Below are 18676 nucleotides of genomic sequence, written 5' to 3'. Positions count from 1 at the left end.
TCTCTCTCTCTCTCTCTCTCTCTCTCTCTCTCTCTCTCTCTCTCTCTGTGTGTGTGTGTGTGTGTGTATATATATAGAGAGAACAGATAGACATAAAGAGAAATGGAAGAATCATTCTATAAATTCTGTTCCTCTAGAGAACCAGAGTAATGTACTCCCCAAACTGCTTTTACTGGTGTTTTATCACAGCACTAAGAAACCCTAACAAAAACAACACAGGAGAGAGAAACTATATGTAGTGAGGTCTAGTCAGAGGAACTAGACGGCTAGAAGTGTCCCCATCAAAATTACACCCAGTCGCTGGCCCCATTTTCTCTCTTTCTCATTCCTGTCAACCCAGGAGGTAAGTAGCTTTTACCACATGTTCCCACCACCACGATATTCTGCATCATTAGAGGCTCAGAATCAACACAGGCAAGGACTGTAAACTAAAACGTCTTGAAACAGAGAGCCAAAATAATTCCCCACTTTAGGTTATATTCTGGAGCCAACTAACTAGCTGATTGAACCAGTAAAAATGTACAGCAGTAAAGCATAGCTGCTAAATAGATATTGGTACCAGACAATGGAACCCCAAATCTTAGCTCTGTCACTGAATAGTGATGCTGTCTGACAAGTTAATCATCCTTTTTCATTTAATAGAGACAATGATAATAGTGCACATACCCTAGAAAGCAGGTATGGCAATCACAAAGTTTGTATAAAGAACTTAAAAAGTGCAAAGTCCACTGTAAAACTTCAAACATATGTGGTGGTGGCCCAGTAGCAGCAGCAGTAGCTGTGGGAGAAACAATAACAGTGAAGAGGAGGAAGAAGAGGAGGAGAAAGAGGAGGAAGGGGAGGGAAAGAGGGAGGAGGAGGAGGGAAGAAGAGGAAAAGGAGGAGGAGGAGGAGGAAGAGGAGGCAGAAGAGGGAAGAGGAGGAAACGGAGAAGGAGGAGGAGGAAGAGGCAGCTGGAATTATATTTGGAAGAAAACTATCAATTTTTTTGTGCACCAAGTGAGAAATATGGCACTCAATTAAGTAGGAGTTAAGAGAAGGAGAGAACACCGGGGAAGGAATAAAAGAAGTTATCTGAAAAGAACTAGCCTTGAAGAATGAGTTGGAAGTAAATAATGAAAAGGAAAGTAAACAGCAAAGAGAATATGGCAAAAACCAAGGCATAGGTGAGTAGGAATTTGGGGAAGAAGCCATGTTTCAGGAAGCAGACTGGTGGTTACGTGGGAAGAGAAGGTAGCTTTTGCATTATTGAACACTGCTGAGAATAAACAAAATCCCAAGGTAAAGACTAAGGAAACAACTTACTACTCCTGACAACTCTAATTCCTGACTCATCAGAAGTTCTTTTAAATTAGCCATGTGAAACCTGCTCTTTCAGAGACTAGTTGTTATTGTTGTTTTGTTTTGTTCTCTGCCTTCTGAGTGCTGGGGCCAAAGACCATGTGCCACCATGCCCAGCACATTTGAAGATTAGTAACAATCAGATCAGTAAGAACCAACACAAGACTTATGCTATGATATGGAATGGCAGAGAGGGGTGCAGTGCAATAGATGATATCTAAATACAAACCATGAATGTAAGAAAGTAAGCAAGTCATGGCACAAGACCTTAGCACCAAACAGACACAACTGCTGACCAGCAGAGACATGATAAACGGACAGAAAAGATGACACCCAAAGATATGAAGCAGGAATTGTCAAAGTTGATGAAAAGAACAAAACTGAAACACTAAAGAAAAAAGAAATGAAGATCAAAGTGTTAAAAGAGATGCTAGTAGTGATATCATAGCTGAAATGGGATAAAGAATTCAAAGAAGCATGAAAAATTAAACAGAAATGTCAACTTTAATAGGATAAGAAGATGAAATTAATAGTAAAACAAATCACAGTGGGTTTTTTATTCTTTTTTTTCTTATTTTTTTTCTTGGATATTTTATTTATTTACACTTCAGATGTCATCCCTTTTCCCCTTTCCCCTCCGCTGAAACTCCCATCCCATCCCCCCTCCTTTTTGCTTTTATACCATTTTAATTACATGCAAGAATTAAAGTCAGTTATAGTTGAGGAACTAGCAATACAATAGACGCAAATAGTCAAAGAATAAGCAAGACAATAAACACAAATAGTCAAAGAACAAGCAAGGCAATAAACAAAGTTCTATAAACACTCCTGTGATCACTGTTTCTAAGGGTTTATCAGGATGATCAAAGTATCTGAGACTACTTCTCTGTCCTAGCTCAGAGTCATTTTTATGTCTGAAGCCTACTTTTTTGTTTTAGCCTAAGATTTAGATTCCTGCCTGAAATTACTTCTTTGTTCTAGCCTAATGCCAGATTCCTGCCTGAATCCCACTTCTTGTCCTTGGCCAATGTCAGATTCTTGCCAAGCAGCCCTAAAAGTTTTCCGCCTCTCCCACTTTTTTATTTCATAAAAAAGATTGAGCCTGTCTTAGGTCATTCTGACAAGAATGCCTTCCTTACTCATCGTGGAATATGCATTATCCAAAGCAATGCACTTCTGTCTTAAGTTTGTAAGGCTCTGTGCAGAATCTTACCAGTCCTTGGCTTGCCAGCCTGCTAAATTAATAACTCTGCCTGGGGGCAAATCACAGTTTTTAACAGGCTGACTTGTTCAGCACCATAACTAAAGATAACTCTACAAAAGAAGCTAAAGTGTAAATGGACTATTTAAACAATCCAAGAAAAATAACAGATTTCTTTCAAAGAAACAGGTAGAAAATTAACAATACACTTTTCTCAACGATATCAATGGAAGCCAGTTAACAGTGGAATAATGAAAATGTGTTTAAAAGAATAACTGCTAGCCAAAAAATTCTAAATCCAATAAAAATACTCATCTTTAAGAGACAAATGGTTCAGACAAACAAAAAAGACTTGCCTTCATATTATAAGAATTTCTAAAAGATGTGCTTGAAGTCAAAGGAAATAAAATCTTAGATGTAAGATCAAAGATGTACACAGTACTAAAGAGAAAATAAACCAGGCTGGATGGGGGAAACCTCAGGAACCCTGTATAAAATGAAGCAATATTTGCAGGGCCTCAAGTATACTATCATAATGACAGTGAGGGTATAAGTAAATAAAGCTGAAAATGCATTTATAACCCTTGTATTAGAAGACAAAAAAAGGTGCTCACCAATTTTGCTAACAGTATACTTGTCGAAATTTCTATCAGAAATACAATGCAAACTACATTAGAGTCAAGTAAACAAAAGGAAAACTAAAAATATTTAAAGGCAAGAGTTGACAAGCACAAAGAAGAAATAAAGAGCATGACAAAACATACAAAGTAAAAAAGGAATGCTGGCTCTGACTGTGAGTGCCTAAGGCCCTACTGCAGGGGCAGAAACAGGAAGATCTCAGGATCGGGCTGGTAAGTGGGCCAGCCTACAGAAAGGTTCAGTGAGAGACTTTGTCTCAAGAGACAAAGTAAGAGAATGTTAAAGGAAGACATCCATCATCCTCACCTGGCCTTTGCACATGCATATGCACCATACACACAAAAATTAATAACAATAAAAATAAATAAATTTATAAGAGTTACTTCTTTAAAACAAGATACAGAAAGGTTGAAATTTAAAGACTGTAATTAAACAAGTGCTTGCCTAGCATGCACAAAGCCCTGGCTTCAATCTCCAGCACCACATAAAACTGGGCATGTTAACAACCATCTGTAATCTCAGCACTCATAAGAGAGAGGCAAGAGGATCAGAAGTTCCACATCATCCTCAACTACAGAGCAGAATGGGCTACAAGAAACCATGCTTAAAGTGCATAATATTGTCTGTAAGATACTGAAAAAGATACATTTTGCAAATACTATGTAAAATTTGGTAAGCAACTCATAGTAAAATTTAATTAAAATTCTAAAAAAATTATGATGTGTAACTAAAAATATGGCAACAAAATATAGGAAGAAAATGAGAACCATAAAGAGACACGCAATCTAAACTTACATTCTTCTCAGTAATTGTATCAAACAGAAGCTACTGAAAAAGGTTTATGCAATGGATTAGCAAACCTGACTTACAGATATATACAGAGCACTGCTCCCCAACAACTGCCAAAATCATAGGCTACTCAAGCAGGAAATGTATAAAAGCTGACAAATCTGGTCATGTAATAAGCCTAAGTTTAGAAGGACTGCTATAAGCTTGGAAGGACATGTACCTGACTACTGTGCAACTCCATTAGGAGTCAGAAACAAAGACAACAACCAAAAAACTCAATGTATCTGGAAATTTAAAACTATAAAATTATAAATCTATGATTCACAAAAAAGCCATTTCATTACATAATGAAAATACTGAACCAGACATCAACATATGTAGATCTAATTTTAGAACCTTAATGCATGTGAAAAAAATATTTAAAATCTGATCATTAGCTTGGCATCTATCTAAAGATGTTATTTAAAAAAAGATATAAAGGCTAGGCATAGTGGCCTTTAATTACAGCACTCAGGAGACAGAGCAGGAACTCTGTGACTTCAAGACCCGCCTTAGCTACATAGCAAATTCTAGGCCAGCTAGCACTACACAGCAAGGTCTAGGCCAGCTAAACTCTGTCTCAAAATCAGAAGCAAGACAAAACACACAGAGAGTGTAGAAAAATAACAGAAAAGATAAACAAAGTAGGAGTTAATCCTAAACAACTAACAAGCCAAAGAAATTGCTTGTAACTGTGTGGAAATTTTAAAAAGTTAACAATTCATAATAATTAACCAACATAAACAACAACAACAAAAATCACAGGAAACCTTGCAAACATTAAACATTTCAAAAGATATTAAATATTCATTAATCTCCCTAAGAGTTAAGTTTTACATGTCAATAGACAATTCTTAAAAAAATTATAACTGATTAAAGCTGAAGCAAACAACTTCGAGGAGTCCTGCCCTGTTCATAGAAACTGAAAAGCTAGGTTAAGTGCTCCCAGCAGGCTCATTTCAAAATAGAATACCTAGCTCTAAGAAGCTCTTCCAGGTAAGTGAGAAAGAATTTAAATCTTAACACAGAAAGAAGAGATTAACTTCTGAGTTCACTAGGTGAAATCAGAATACTGATCTGAGAAGAATATAAAGGAAACATTATATAATCTTCTCGCTAATCAAACCATGGGGAAGAATTTAAGGTAAACGCTAATCAATCTAAATTTATGATAGACCCAAGGAAATACGTAATGACAATGTTAAGTACATCTGAGATATAAAAAATCAGCTTAAAATTTAAAAAAAAAGTAACTGATTTTCTACATTAAAGGGTTAAATCAGGAAAAACTCATTATCACAAAAGGTAGAAAAAGTAATAAAATTCAGTATTTGTTTGTTAATACAAATTCTCAGCAATCTGGGAATCTGGCAAGGCCCTCCAAAATGGCACATCAAATATAACATGTAAGAACACTATACAGGATGTTAATCCATAGGTCCCTGTGGATATTTTTCAGGCTAAGGCAACTTCTATCTCAGTCTGCTATACCGTATCAAGAAGAGATGTTGCATTCAGCAAATGTTTCTCCTGTATTTTCTGAAATGAAGATAAAAAGATTTGCTTTTGAGAATACAAACTATACCAGAACACACGCACCATTATGTCCTCAATCTTATAGAAATACTGTAGCTCAAAACTAACATAAAGAGAAAAGGAAAGAGATTGGAGGGAAAGAAATACGCTTGTGACTTTAACATTCATAGCAAGAAACTAGAAAAAAAGAAAAGAAAAAAGAGGGGGGCTGTTATCACACAATTGGAATTCTAAAACTAGGAAGACAGAAGTAGGTAGGCTGGTACAAGTTCAAGGCCAGCCTAGAGTATAAAACTTGTTACAGGCCAGGCGAGACTTCATAAAAGGATCCTGTCTCAGGAAATGAGGAGGGAGAGAGGGAGAGAGAGAGACAGAGAGAGGGACAGAGAGAGAGAGAGAGAGAGAGAGAGAGAGAGAGAGAGAGAGAGAGAGAGAGAGAGAGGGAGGGGACAGAGACAGAGACAGACAGGGAGACAGGGAGAGAGACAGAGACAAAGAGAAGCAAAAAAGGAAGAACAAAGTAAGGAGAAGAAAAGAAACCCTAAGAATAAGTCACAACATAAAGATTCAAAAAAGAAATTTTTTTAAAACTATGAATAATTTTATGCTGATAAAATTACCAACTTAAAAGAGGCGTGCATACAGTACATATTACTACTCAAAAGGCATAAACTACCAATACTCACTCAAGAAAATAAAATATAAGCAGCCTTTTATCTATTACTGTAGTAAGTTTGAGGTTTAGAAATTGCAAAATGAACTTCAGGCCCACTTTTCATTGCTTATCCTTTTAAGAGTCCACCATGGTACTATTAATTTATATAAATTTTCTTCAGAAAATTAATATGGGACTAACTCTCACCTCATTCTTTCTGTAAAGGTCAGAAGTACCAACACAAGATATACACATTATAACAAAATTGTAGGCCAGTATCCAAACTACTCAACTATGGATAAGAACACTCAACACAATTTTACAAATCAAACATAGCAAGACCTAAAATGAGTACCAAACAGGGAATTTCATAGTATTGCAAAGTTGAATTTAAAAATAAAAATTAATGTGATTTAAGGTATGAGAAGTTGAAAAGAGCAGATCCTTTCACCACCTCAAAAGACACTAGAAACATGTTTGATAAAATGCAGTATCTATTCTTGATAAAGATTATAACTACAGGTCCTCAATCTGATAAAAGGTGTCTATAAAATTTATAACTAGCACTATACTTAATGACTGCTTTACAAAGCAAAGATATCTACTGTCTCCACACTACTCGATATACTATGGAAAGTCTGAGCTAATACAGTAAGAAGAAAACCTTAAAAATATCATGACTGGATGAAAACATGAAAAGGGTCTTTTGACAGTATGACAAGACTAAATCTCTACCCAATCTCTCAGGATACCGAAAGAAGTGAATTTAGCAAGGCTGAAGAGTAGAAAATTCACATAAAAATACTTGCTTCATTCATATATACTAGCAATTACCAATTAGAACTTGAATTTTTAAAGTACTATTTGTAATAGGAATATAAAACATAAAATACTATGTAACTGTGGGCTTTTCCACCCATGCCCCAGTTCCCAAGTAACTAGCTGGAGGTTTATTCTTTATTTAAAAATGCCTAGGCCATAAGCTAGCTGTTCTCATCAGCTCGTAACTTATTTAGCCCATTTAGACTAGTCTATGTCAGCCATACCTCTCCTCAGTTTCATACGTCTCACTTCCTTGAGTCCTGGGTGAACCTTCCCATGACTGACTACCTCCCAGAGTTCCTATCTCTCTACCAGAACTCCCACCTTCTACTTCCTGCGATTTGCTAATAATAGGCCATCAGCTTTTAACTGACAGATAATTCTTCCACACAGTACTCAGAGATTATCCCTACAATACCATGGGACCACCAATATACTTATCATATTCAAGACCCAAATACTAAGAACTAATGACAAAAAATGTTAAAAGAACTGGAAAAACAGAAAGTACAAACCACGTTTTAAATAAAGCACTGAAGATTTCAATTCTTGCCAAGTTGATCTACGGCTGTATTATAAACAAAATAAAACCCTATTAGATATTTTTTAGGCACTAACAACCAGTGTCACACGCTTCTAAAATTCTAAAATTCACATGAGAATTCAGACGACCAAGATTAGTCAAAATAGCTTTGAAACAGAACAATCAATGCTTGAAGACTTACACTACTTCATTTGAAGACTTACTATCAAGCTGAGTAGGCAAGACTGTGTGATCTTGGTGAAACATACTGTACTGTCAAACCAAAAATCATTAGATTCCTACCTGGTACCATACACAAAAATTAACTCCAAATCAAACATAATCATGAATGAAAATCTTAACTACAAAACTCTTGCAAGAAAACAAAGAGAAGTTCTGATCTTTAGTTAGATAAAAAATGCTCAGCTCTGACATCAAGAGCATATTAACAAGCACACAGATAGAAAAATTCTTACCACAAGGTAAAACTTCCAATGTTCATAAGATGCAGTAAGAAGATGAAAAAACAAAAATAAAGCACAGACTATAGCATATATTATCTTTCTATATGTCTGGGATGATTTATTTTTTTAATGGTTCTCTAATATTTATATATTTGGTTATACTCAATTAACAAGATGCTCACACTATTAGAGTTGTTACCCAATACCTAACCTTAGATATAAATTGTTACCCAGGACTGCTTTTGATCCATCTGTAGTTCTTCATGGCTGCTACCTCTCTCCTCTCTCCGATTTATTTTTGTTTTGTTTGTTTGTTTGTTTTTGTTTCCTAGACTGCCTTCAAACTTCCTATATATCTATCGTACCTACATCCATTAAATACAGACCTGTACATCCTATCCTACAAAAAATGTATTTTCTTATTTTCTTTTTCATTAGTATATATTAATTGCACAAAATAGTGGGTTTCATTATGACATTTTAAATCATATCCCATTAGAATCATGTCTCCCCCACACTGAAAGAATATATTTTGAAATTTCTCATATATTTCTTAATAAATGACTTGTTTCCAGATAGAAGTCTCAAAACACAGACATAAGAAAACAATTCACTAAAAGAAAGGGTAAAGATAAGAACAAATGCATTACCAATGAAGACACAAAAATGAGGATATGCTGAGTATTGGTTTTTACAAATTGAAAGAAGAAAATATAGACATAGATTAGAATACCTAATGCTACAATTATTGACAGATGTTACAATGTATGGGCAATTATGTGTAGCAACTGACATTTTAAATTTGTATCATTTTATTAGAATTCCCAACATGAGCACTGTATTCACATCATTTCCAACAACCACTCTTCCCTCCAACTCTGCCCATGCCCTCCTTACTCCTTCTCAATTTCATGACCGTACCTTAATCAGTGAAACACAACTGAAACTTTCATGCATTATGAATGGCTATAAAACAGCAATGCTGAAGAACTGAGGTTTAAAAGATAAAACAGACATACAATATGTCACCTGGTGGTCCTATTCCTAAGTATCTACCTAAGAAAGTCAAAGTGTATTTCCATACAAAATGTACATGCAAATGTTCTTACCAACAGCAACAGCCCACAAGTGTGAGAAGCCCAAATGTCCATCAACAGACGAATGCAGAAGAAAACTAGTATATCTGTATCATGTCTGACTTAGCAATAAGAAAAATGAGTTTCCACAAACCTAGATGAAATTCCAAATAAGCCAAGTGAAAGAAGTCCAAGAGTATGGTCTGTTTACATGAAGTTATAGAAGTGCACTCTCATCTATAGTGACAGAAAGGAAACAGTTGCCTAAGGATGAAACGCAAGCAATGCAGGAGGGCTAGATTACAAAAGAAGTAAGGAAAATTCAGGGACTGTCAATGTTTGTTACTATGTATAGTGCTGGAAGGGTCAGGTACGTGGGTACACACACATATTTCAACATGTAGAACAAAGTATACATCCCAAGAATGTATAGCTCATAGTGTCATTATATATATAAATCAAACTTGTCTTTTTTTTTAAACAAAGCTTAGTCTTATTCTCATAGACAATTTTAGGTATTAGAAAAAAGATGCCTCAAAACACAGACCACACTTTAGATCATATTAATGAGTACATTAGATACACTAAGAGGTTTTGCTTGCTCCATTTTAAGAAGCTTGATAAAAGATGTTTCGATCGATGTCCTACTTTCCTACTCAGTGGGCAAAAACTTCTTGGCCTCCTCTATGTTTTCAGTGGAAGAGAAGCCAAACATTTCTCCACTGTTCTTTTCCTTATTTGTTCAACAAATCATCATCAGTGAGGTCAGCAGCGAACTGAAGAGCCCTGAAAGGAATCACTATTAACTGAGTGTTCCTAGGCAACTGAGAGAGCCCTTGCCAATACAGAATATTATGTGGCTCTAAGTTTTGGTTACTATCACTTCAACTAAACCGGGCTCCCTTTCTAGAGTCAGAATTGCAAGCAACTACAGTAAAGAGAGCTGCATTTGCTTTTAACAGTTTTTCCTAACAATGGGCATTCAACTGAAATCAGTTTAAAAATGTAATTATCATTAATTTGCCTTACATTCGAATGAAATTACAAATGGTAGCTGCTATTACTTTATATCACTAGCACAGTAAAATCGAATGCCTTAGTGATAAGGATGTAAAATAAGTCAACTTAAAATTATAAAATTACCTATATACCTCTCTCATACTGAGATTAGAAAACATGCACACTCACGCTTAGACATTGAGACACATTTATGTACTTCCATCGGTGGCATTTTCATAGTTTGATGTGACATCAATTATGAGTGTTCTTAAGCATACTCAGTTCCAAACCTCTCCCTCCCTTATTTGTAGATATGAGTCATCATCAAGTACGTAAGGCACAGCCGTGTCAAGGCCTGGGCCAGCTCACCACTGTCCTTAACAACGGGAGCAGCTGGTTTTAGGGTAAAGTTTATAAGCTAAAATAGGAAAGTACGAGTCCTAGTTTCTTTAGTTATAAAGTACCAACACCATCTCTGAATAATGCAAGCACCTAGTAATAATGGATAATAACAACAAAGAGATTAAAATATATGAAAGCAAAGGACTAAAATATACTATTTCTTATTCTTTGTATAAAAACATTTAACTCCACAACTTAGTTTGTTTGTTGAGAAAGTTTTAAGCAGCACAGGCTAGTTTAGAACTTGCTATGTAGCTCAAGAAACCCTCTTGCCTCTACTCTCTCCAGTGCTGGGTCAGGCCCAGTTTATGCAATGCTGAAGTTCAAAACCAGGGCTTTGTGTATACTAAGCAAGTATTCTACAAATGAGCCATACTCTAGCCCTCCACAAGCTTTATACTGAGTATCTATAATATTCTTGGTCACTATGAAAACCACTGTGGAAGAAAAAAGGGGGGAAAAGGATAAAAGAAAGTTCTTCTCATTCACTAAGGAATAACAGAGCCTTCTTTTTATTTCAAATAACCGAGACCTTAAATCAAACCATCTCATTATATTATACACACGTGTTGAAAGCCAAATTACAGGCCACTTAAGGAAGTCAGCAAAATTCTACAAGAAAATCAAAGATTATGTAGTATCATTCACACTACAAAGAAAATCATTTTAGTGTAAATTTCCTTGTCAGTTACTTTCTGCTAATACTTTTTGAATATGTAACCCCCTCCTATCCAAATCACACTATTAAAAAATGAATATTGGCTATTGAAAAGATTAAGGAATAAATCATTGATAATAGTAGTATCAAAATTTGTTTACCTGATTTATTGTTAGCTAAGAGCTTGGTTTCTCAGAATGACAATGTGTAATTTACGTAAACGGGTTCAAATCCATTTCCAATCTTTTTTAAAATTCCTGTGATATTATAAATCTATCTTACATCAAATTCCCTACTCCAAGGGAATAAACCAACTTTACAAAGTAAGAGCACAGGAAAAATATAAAAGAGTAATAGCTGCGCGTAGGCAGCATATATTCTTTCAGAAAGTTTCCTGTAAATACTAAAATAAATATTCCTGATAATTCAAGTTTCTAGGTTTCTTACCATTTACAGCTTTTTCAATCAACTCCTCGCAAGCATCAAAGTCACCCTTTAACACCAATTTGTCATGCATATCTGTCAACATTGGATGCTCCAGTGCAATCTTGGTTTTCTTCTGCAGGGATTCAAAAGCCTCTGTATAGTTGTGTTGTCTGAAGTGTTTTAGGCAAAGGCGAATGGCTTCCTGTTCGCGGTACTACTGGAACACAAGAAAAGTAGGGGGGAAAGAGATGTGCTTAGCTGCCACTGCAGGAAACAGTTAACAGTTAAACAAACTAACTAGCTTGAGCATTTACTGTTTACAAAGCACTGTATTTAATCTTGTTCATTAGTTACCTTTATTTTCACCTGTCAAGTAGTAAAACCGAAGCTTAATGCTACTGTAATAATTAGCCCAAGGTCACAAGAATGTTATCAAAGGAGACCAAACCAGATATAATTCAAAAACCTTTTACAGAAGGAGGAAGAGGAAGAAGGGGAGGAGGAGGAGGAGGAGGAGGAAGAAGAAGAAGAAGAAGAAGAAGAAGAAGAAGAAGAAGAAGAAGAAGAAGAAGAAGAAGAATTAGAAGAAGAAGAGGAGTAGGAGGAGGAGGAAGAGGAGGAGGAAGAGGAGGAGGAAGAGGAGGAAGAGGAGGAAGAGGAATAGGAGGAGGAAGAGGAGGAGGAAGAGGAGGAGGAGGAGGAATAAGAGGAGGAGGAGGAGGAAGAGTAGGAGGAGGAGGAATAGGAAGAAGAGGAATAGGAGGAGGGGGGGGGGGGGAAGGAGAAAGAAGAAAGCAAAAAGCTGCCAAGCAGTGATGGCATATGCCTTTAATAACAGCAATTAGGAGGCAGAGGAAGGCGGATCTCAGTGAGTTCAAGGACAGCCTGGTCTATACAGCAAGTTCCAGGACAGCCAAGGCTACACAGAGAAACTCTATCTCAAAAAACAAAACAAATAAAAAAAAAATTCTGTATTAAAAATCCCTTAAGGAAGCCGGGCCGTGGTGGCGCACGCCTTTAATCCCAGCACTTGGGAGGCAGAGGCAGGCGGATTTCTGATTTCGAGGTCAGCCTGGTCTACAGAGTGAGTTCCAGGACAGCCTAGGCTATACAGAGAAACTCTGTCTTGAAAAAAAACCAAAAAAAAAAAAAAATCCCTGAAGGATGTACATTTTACAATTCCAAGGACATCAACTAATAATATCTCAATGCAGACACTAAGACAAAGAACAGCATGAATCTGAAACTCAGCACTCAATTTACAAAACACTTTCTTTAACAGGGTAAATGCTAGAATAATTATAAGCTCAGAAAAATAATTTTAAAGCAAGTTAAAAACACGTGTTGAAATTATCTCAAATTCTCTAAACCTATTGCTTTACAATGAGAATTAAGAAAACCAATCACATTTAAAAAAACACTGTACGGCAATTAAAAAGATTTACTGATATACATTACTTGAATAAAAAATATACCACCCAAAGACTTGAAAAACAGCCAGTTTAGAGTTACCTCACTTCTCAACTAATACAAGGTTAGCAAATACCTATTCCTTATACAGCGGGATTTCTGTATCCTGCTGATTTTACTTTCTTCACCTTTGGACCTGGTTTATTATAATGTATGTTAACAGCAGTTCTAGTAGGATGAGTAACATCTAACTAGCATACTGACTTTAGGCATTTCAACCATGGCCAAACATGAAATTTTCTACCAGGCTGTAAAAGTAACCGACTAAAAATGTATTCACAATATTCTTATCACTTTATATTAAAAATAAAATCAAGGGCTAAGTAAATATAATAAGATAACAGCAAACTGTAGAGCCATGCTACCCAAGCCCAAAGACTGGCCCAAGCACTTTACGACTGTGAACCTCTCTGCTCTATTCCCTCATCTATAAAATCATGAGGATTGATAATTACTATTCACAGAATAGTAATAATTTAAATGAGTTAAGACTGCTGAGCAGCTGACAGGCCACAATGCTTAAAAATGTTAGCTGATTATTCATAATTTTCATTATTATCAACATTTTAAGTTGGTCACAATAAAGAAATTGGCACATTTCTCCCTCACTAGGTATTAAAGTCTAATTTTAAAGCATGGTCCTACCTTGCTGTACCAGTTCAGACAGGGCTGCACTATATCAGGATCATCAATGCCACTAAGTTCAACATACCAGATGCTAAAATTAAAGCTGGGCCCCCAGGACAAAAGTGGAACTTTAAGGAGGAAAAGCAAAAAGAAGGGAAAAAAATTAATGATTCAAATAAAGTTTTAACAAAGCAAAGCCACTAATGTTTAAGTCTATATGGATTTACTCAACAAAATTACTACACACATGCTACCCACCTAGATTTTTAGTCCTCAGGAAACTATGGTAGGAAGAACAAGAGTTTCTGAACTATACAGTGAAACTCTTGTCTCATAAACATATTACTATTTTTAGCAAGTGCATCTTGAAAACAAGTATTTAATTTTTAAAGGATGGCTTGTGATATTAAAAAACAAATCTGACTGATACTATCATATTTTCTTAGTTTATAAAAACTGTAATATAAGGTCAAATTCATGATATATCTACTCCTAAATAAATAAAACTAGAACTAGATAATATAACAGAGGTGATATATACTGGCCCTACATACAGCAGATAATATTTTTAACCTATATCCAAGTATAGAAAGTAAATTTCAACTATGTATCAATATATCAATATAGAACCCTGAAAACAAAGCCAAAGGGAAAAACATTGAAAGGCATTCTCAGCTCTGAAGACATATCCAAATAGTAGGAAAGATGTAACAACAACAAAAATATCTCAGGTTTTCTTTGTAAGAGACCAGACTTCCTTCAAGGATGATTCAATGACAAGATAACTGAATAAAAACAGATACAGTGATGTAATTCACCACCTTAACAAAAGCTAAAAGGAAAAAAAATGTGCTCAATTACTTTAAAAATTCATCTTAAGCATTAAACATAAACCTACAGAAATATTAAGTACTCTTACTCAAGTCGGAACAAGACAAAGAAGCCAATTCCTTACTAATTCAATACTACACTAGATGTCTTTTTTTTCACTTATTTTTATTTTCTAATTACTCACTTTATATCCTTCTCACTCTTTCCCTCCCGGTCAGCCCTTCCCATAATACTTCCCCCCCATCCCCAGCTCCTCTTAGCAGATGGGGCCCCCCTGGGTATTCCCCCACCCTGGCACTTCAAGTCTCTGCCAGGCTAGGCAGTTCCTCTCCCATTGAGGCCAGACAAGGCACCCCAGCTAGAAGAACATATCCCATAGACAGGCAGCAGCTTTTGGGATAACCCCTGTTCCAGTTGTTCAGGACCCACATAAAGACCAAGCTGCACATCTGCTATATATCTGCGAGGTACACCAGATGTCTCAACGAGTACAATGGAGGTAGGGGGCTGAAGAGATGGCTCAGCAGTTAAAAGTACTTGTTGCTCTTCCAGGGGACCCAGGTTCAGTTCCCAGGACTCACACAACAGCTCACAGCCATGCATAATTCCAGTTCCATGGGACCTGATGCCCTTTTCTGACCTCCTTTTGCATTAGGCACAGAGTGCATGGCACACACATATAAACGCAGGTAAAACATATGGATAAAGTAATTAAAAACTAATTTAAAAAAAAGAAAATTACAATAAGAAAAAACTGATCACTTGGAGATGACATAGCTGTCTAACTGAAATTTTAAAAGACTTGACTGGCTATCCAATATTTGTTTTCAACTACTAGGTACACAGAAGAAATCAGACTATAACACAAGTGCTTACAAGGCTTTAATAAAAATCAACGTTTTTCTCAGACCTGAATAAATACAATAATTTGTACCACAGTCTTAAATCTCAACTATTCCTCTTAAGCCTATTCTTAAACACTATTATTACAAAAAAAAATCTATCAAATACAAATGTGTGGGAATCTGGCATTAATTACTGTTCTTCATTAATAAATTAGACTTCTTTGATTCTAATTTTAATAAAATACTTCTAAAGGTGAGGCAGAAATGGAAATCCAAAGACTCAATCCTCAGTCCTCAATATCCCTGCCCTCATAATACTAAATCTAAAGGATGTATTACAAGCACTGTCATAAGCAAAAACCCTTGATGATAAATACATGCCTTAAGACAGTGCTTCTAAACTGTTTGCAAATCTGAACCACCAGATTGACTAAGTCCGTTTAACCAACATTACATGTAAAAGGTGAGACAAGAACAAAGCAAATAATCACATTACAGTGCCTTGAAAACCTCCTCAGGGTTTGGTTTCAGCTGATAGCTCTAAAAGAGATGACAAGCCTTCATGAATAATTAAGGCAATTAGGTAACTACTCCCCATAAAACCCTGTAAGAACCCTTCCAAGTGAGAAAACACTTGGAAAATATCCTCATGAAGTTAACTGTCACTTAAAAATAGATTCATAAAGCAACTGTCAGCAAATAGTTCTGTAAAGGGCCAACAGGAATCTCTTCAGCTTGCTGGACCATGTGATCTCTATTCAACTATTCATCTCTGCATTCTGGGGCACAAAAGCAGTCAAAACCAGTGTACAAACTAACTACAAACTAATTTAAAAACTAACATCCATACACTAGAGTCTATGAACCAATGGCATTAAAAAGTGATTTTAATTCAAAAATACTAAAACCTTACCAATTTTAATGAATCGACAAGGGAACATCTGTTCATCAATTTTATGTTTCAAGGTAAATGTCTCTTTGTTATAATCATTCTTCAAGCCACTGTTGGGTAATGAGGGGAAGGAGAAAAAAAACTGATGTTATCAAACATGATTTCATGATTTAGTAAACACACTTAAACCACACTTATCCTTTCCTCAGATGTTAAGCTTATGCCAATGCTCACATTGTATACTCAAGACAAGATAAAACAAGTAGCTGAAAACAGAGCTGGTCAGAATGTGCACATCCCAATCAACTGCAATACTGTAGTTCTTAAAACTATACCAAAGCAAATGAAGAATGTTCCACACGAACCAGAGAATGTGCCTAGCTGTATGTATGTATAAGTTAATTTTAAAATTTTTCAAGTAGTAGAAAAAGAATTATAAACAAGTTAGTCATATCTAACAACTCCAACAGACCAAATATTAGAATGTCAAGGAATTTAATTTCTTACTTATCTTTTTATCATCCACAAATTTTCAAAGGCAATCTTGTTCTGCTGATTTAATAGCACCTCCTTTAACCTAAATAAAAGCTAGTCCGTATCATCTCTTATTTAACCAAGACTGATGCATGTGTTTACAGGAAAATCCTTTACCATCAGACCACCTTACACCCTAAAATACTTCTATGACTTAAATCAGACCATAGAAATAGTATTTATGCAAGCGAAGTATTTTCTAAATGGGGTAACTATGTCACAAATATATTCCAAATCGCCATGGCTTTGTTTCTACTGACTGTACATGACTTTTCCTCATGTTCGAGATTTAACTGATCTAGAACTCCAGGTTACAAGGCTCTTTCCAGATGGCAAGACATGCTGTCATGTTTGTTTTCAGTTATCCAGCCTTCCCTTTTTTATCTCTAACAGTAAAATCTTATTCTGGACTAGGCGATTCATGTTTGAGTTAGGTTTGTATTTACCAATAGCCATGGCTTTTGTCCTTCTACCTACAAATGGGTAGTTTGCTTTGGAAGTGGTGGGAACTGAACCCAGGCCTTTGGCAGTATTAGAGATTTTCATTAAAGTAGAAAGAATTTCTAAAGTTATTGACAGATCGAAATTATGAGTGGGGGAAAAAAGAGAAACAAATATTTGATTCTTCCTCCATTATTTAACAATTTTTAACTAGCATCTAGTAGTTGAAAAAAAGAAAAGTACCAACTTAAGCCACAACATTAACAAAGGTTCTAGGAATAAAACCAGAAAAAGGTTCTTTACTTCCTAGGAAAGGCAAAAAGATTCAGCTATATAGAAGTAGACTAGGTCTGCAGTATGTTCCAAAGACAGTCCTTTCTACCCCACAACCGAACCCACCTGGATAACAGCTCTGTCATATTTTCTTCATTCATTCCACCAAAAACTTTGAATTTCTTCAAATTGCAGACATGAGTTTTCTCATATTTTCCAAATGTAATATTCTGAACTATAGCAGGCCTTTCAAGCTTCAGAATCAAGTACTGAGGGAAAAATGACAGAAAGAAGAAACAAAACTATACCCTCTGCTGAAAACATGTAACAACTTTAAATATTAGAACTTTTGACAGTTAACAGAATAATAAGAAAGCTCCATCTTAGGTTGGCAAGCTTAACGATTTTTTTGTTTTGTTTTGTTTTAAAGCTAAGATAATAATATACAACACCCTAATAATGGCTGTTACTATTCTTCTCTCAACAGAGGCTGCCAACTAGACTCTCCTGAATGCTGAAAACAGACTAAAAGAAGCCTAGTGATGTAAATTCTTATCAGCAAATGATACTGAACTGAAGACACACAGACTAGGACTAACCAAATAGAGCAAGATTAAAATTCAAAAATAGCAACCAACCTATTCTCACAGAATAAAGTTGGTGATCAAAATCTCACTGTATAATTACACACACACACACACACACACACACACACACACACACAGAGAATAAATCAAAGCTGATCAAAATTCATTTTTAGACTAAAATATTTAAATATAATTTAGATTAAAACTTGGAAGCTCTACACAAAAAGCACATGAGTAAATTTTATGGTATTAGATTTGACTAGGGATTCTCAGGTATCACATCAGAAAAACACACCATAAAGTTTCACATGCAGATACTCAGTTTTCCCAGATTCCTTGTTAAAGGGTCTAGCTCTACTCCAGTGAGTATTTTTACCATTTCTGTGAAAGACTAGGTGGCTGGAGCAGCATGGATTTATATCTGGATATTCTACTCTGTTCCAGGGATCTACATTTCTGATTGTGCAGTATCATGCTAAGCTTTGGCTCTGTAATACATCTTGAAATCAGATCTGTTGATACCCCTGCTTGCTCAGTTGCTTTCTTTCTTTTGGGGGTAAGGGGAATGGACAAACAACACAGGATTGATTTGGATATTGGAATTCT

General features: G+C 35.7%; 1 protein-coding gene across 2 annotated transcripts in view; it reads right to left on the bottom strand.

Annotated features, from left to right (window-relative positions):
* The window catches only part of Mkln1 (muskelin 1), a 117343-nt gene that overhangs the window by 67148 nt on the left and 31519 nt on the right, over positions 1-18676 (bottom strand). For both annotated transcript variants that reach the window (XM_028781692.1, XM_028781693.1), the window contains exons 3-6: positions 17610-17752; positions 16257-16345; positions 13686-13795; positions 11592-11784 (exon numbers count right to left, since the gene is read on the bottom strand). In XM_028781692.1, coding sequence (XP_028637525.1) covers positions 11592-11784; positions 13686-13795; positions 16257-16345; positions 17610-17752 — 535 coding nt within the window. The remainder of the gene's footprint in view (positions 1-11591; positions 11785-13685; positions 13796-16256; positions 16346-17609; positions 17753-18676) is intronic.

Source organism: Grammomys surdaster, unplaced genomic scaffold (genome assembly GCF_004785775.1).
Source record: "Grammomys surdaster isolate TR1022 unplaced genomic scaffold, NIH_TR_1.0 514, whole genome shotgun sequence".
Classification (NCBI taxonomy): Eukaryota; Metazoa; Chordata; class Mammalia; order Rodentia; family Muridae; genus Grammomys; species Grammomys surdaster.
Note: the sequence above shows the minus strand (reverse complement) of the source record. Positions and strands in the feature narration are given on the sequence as shown.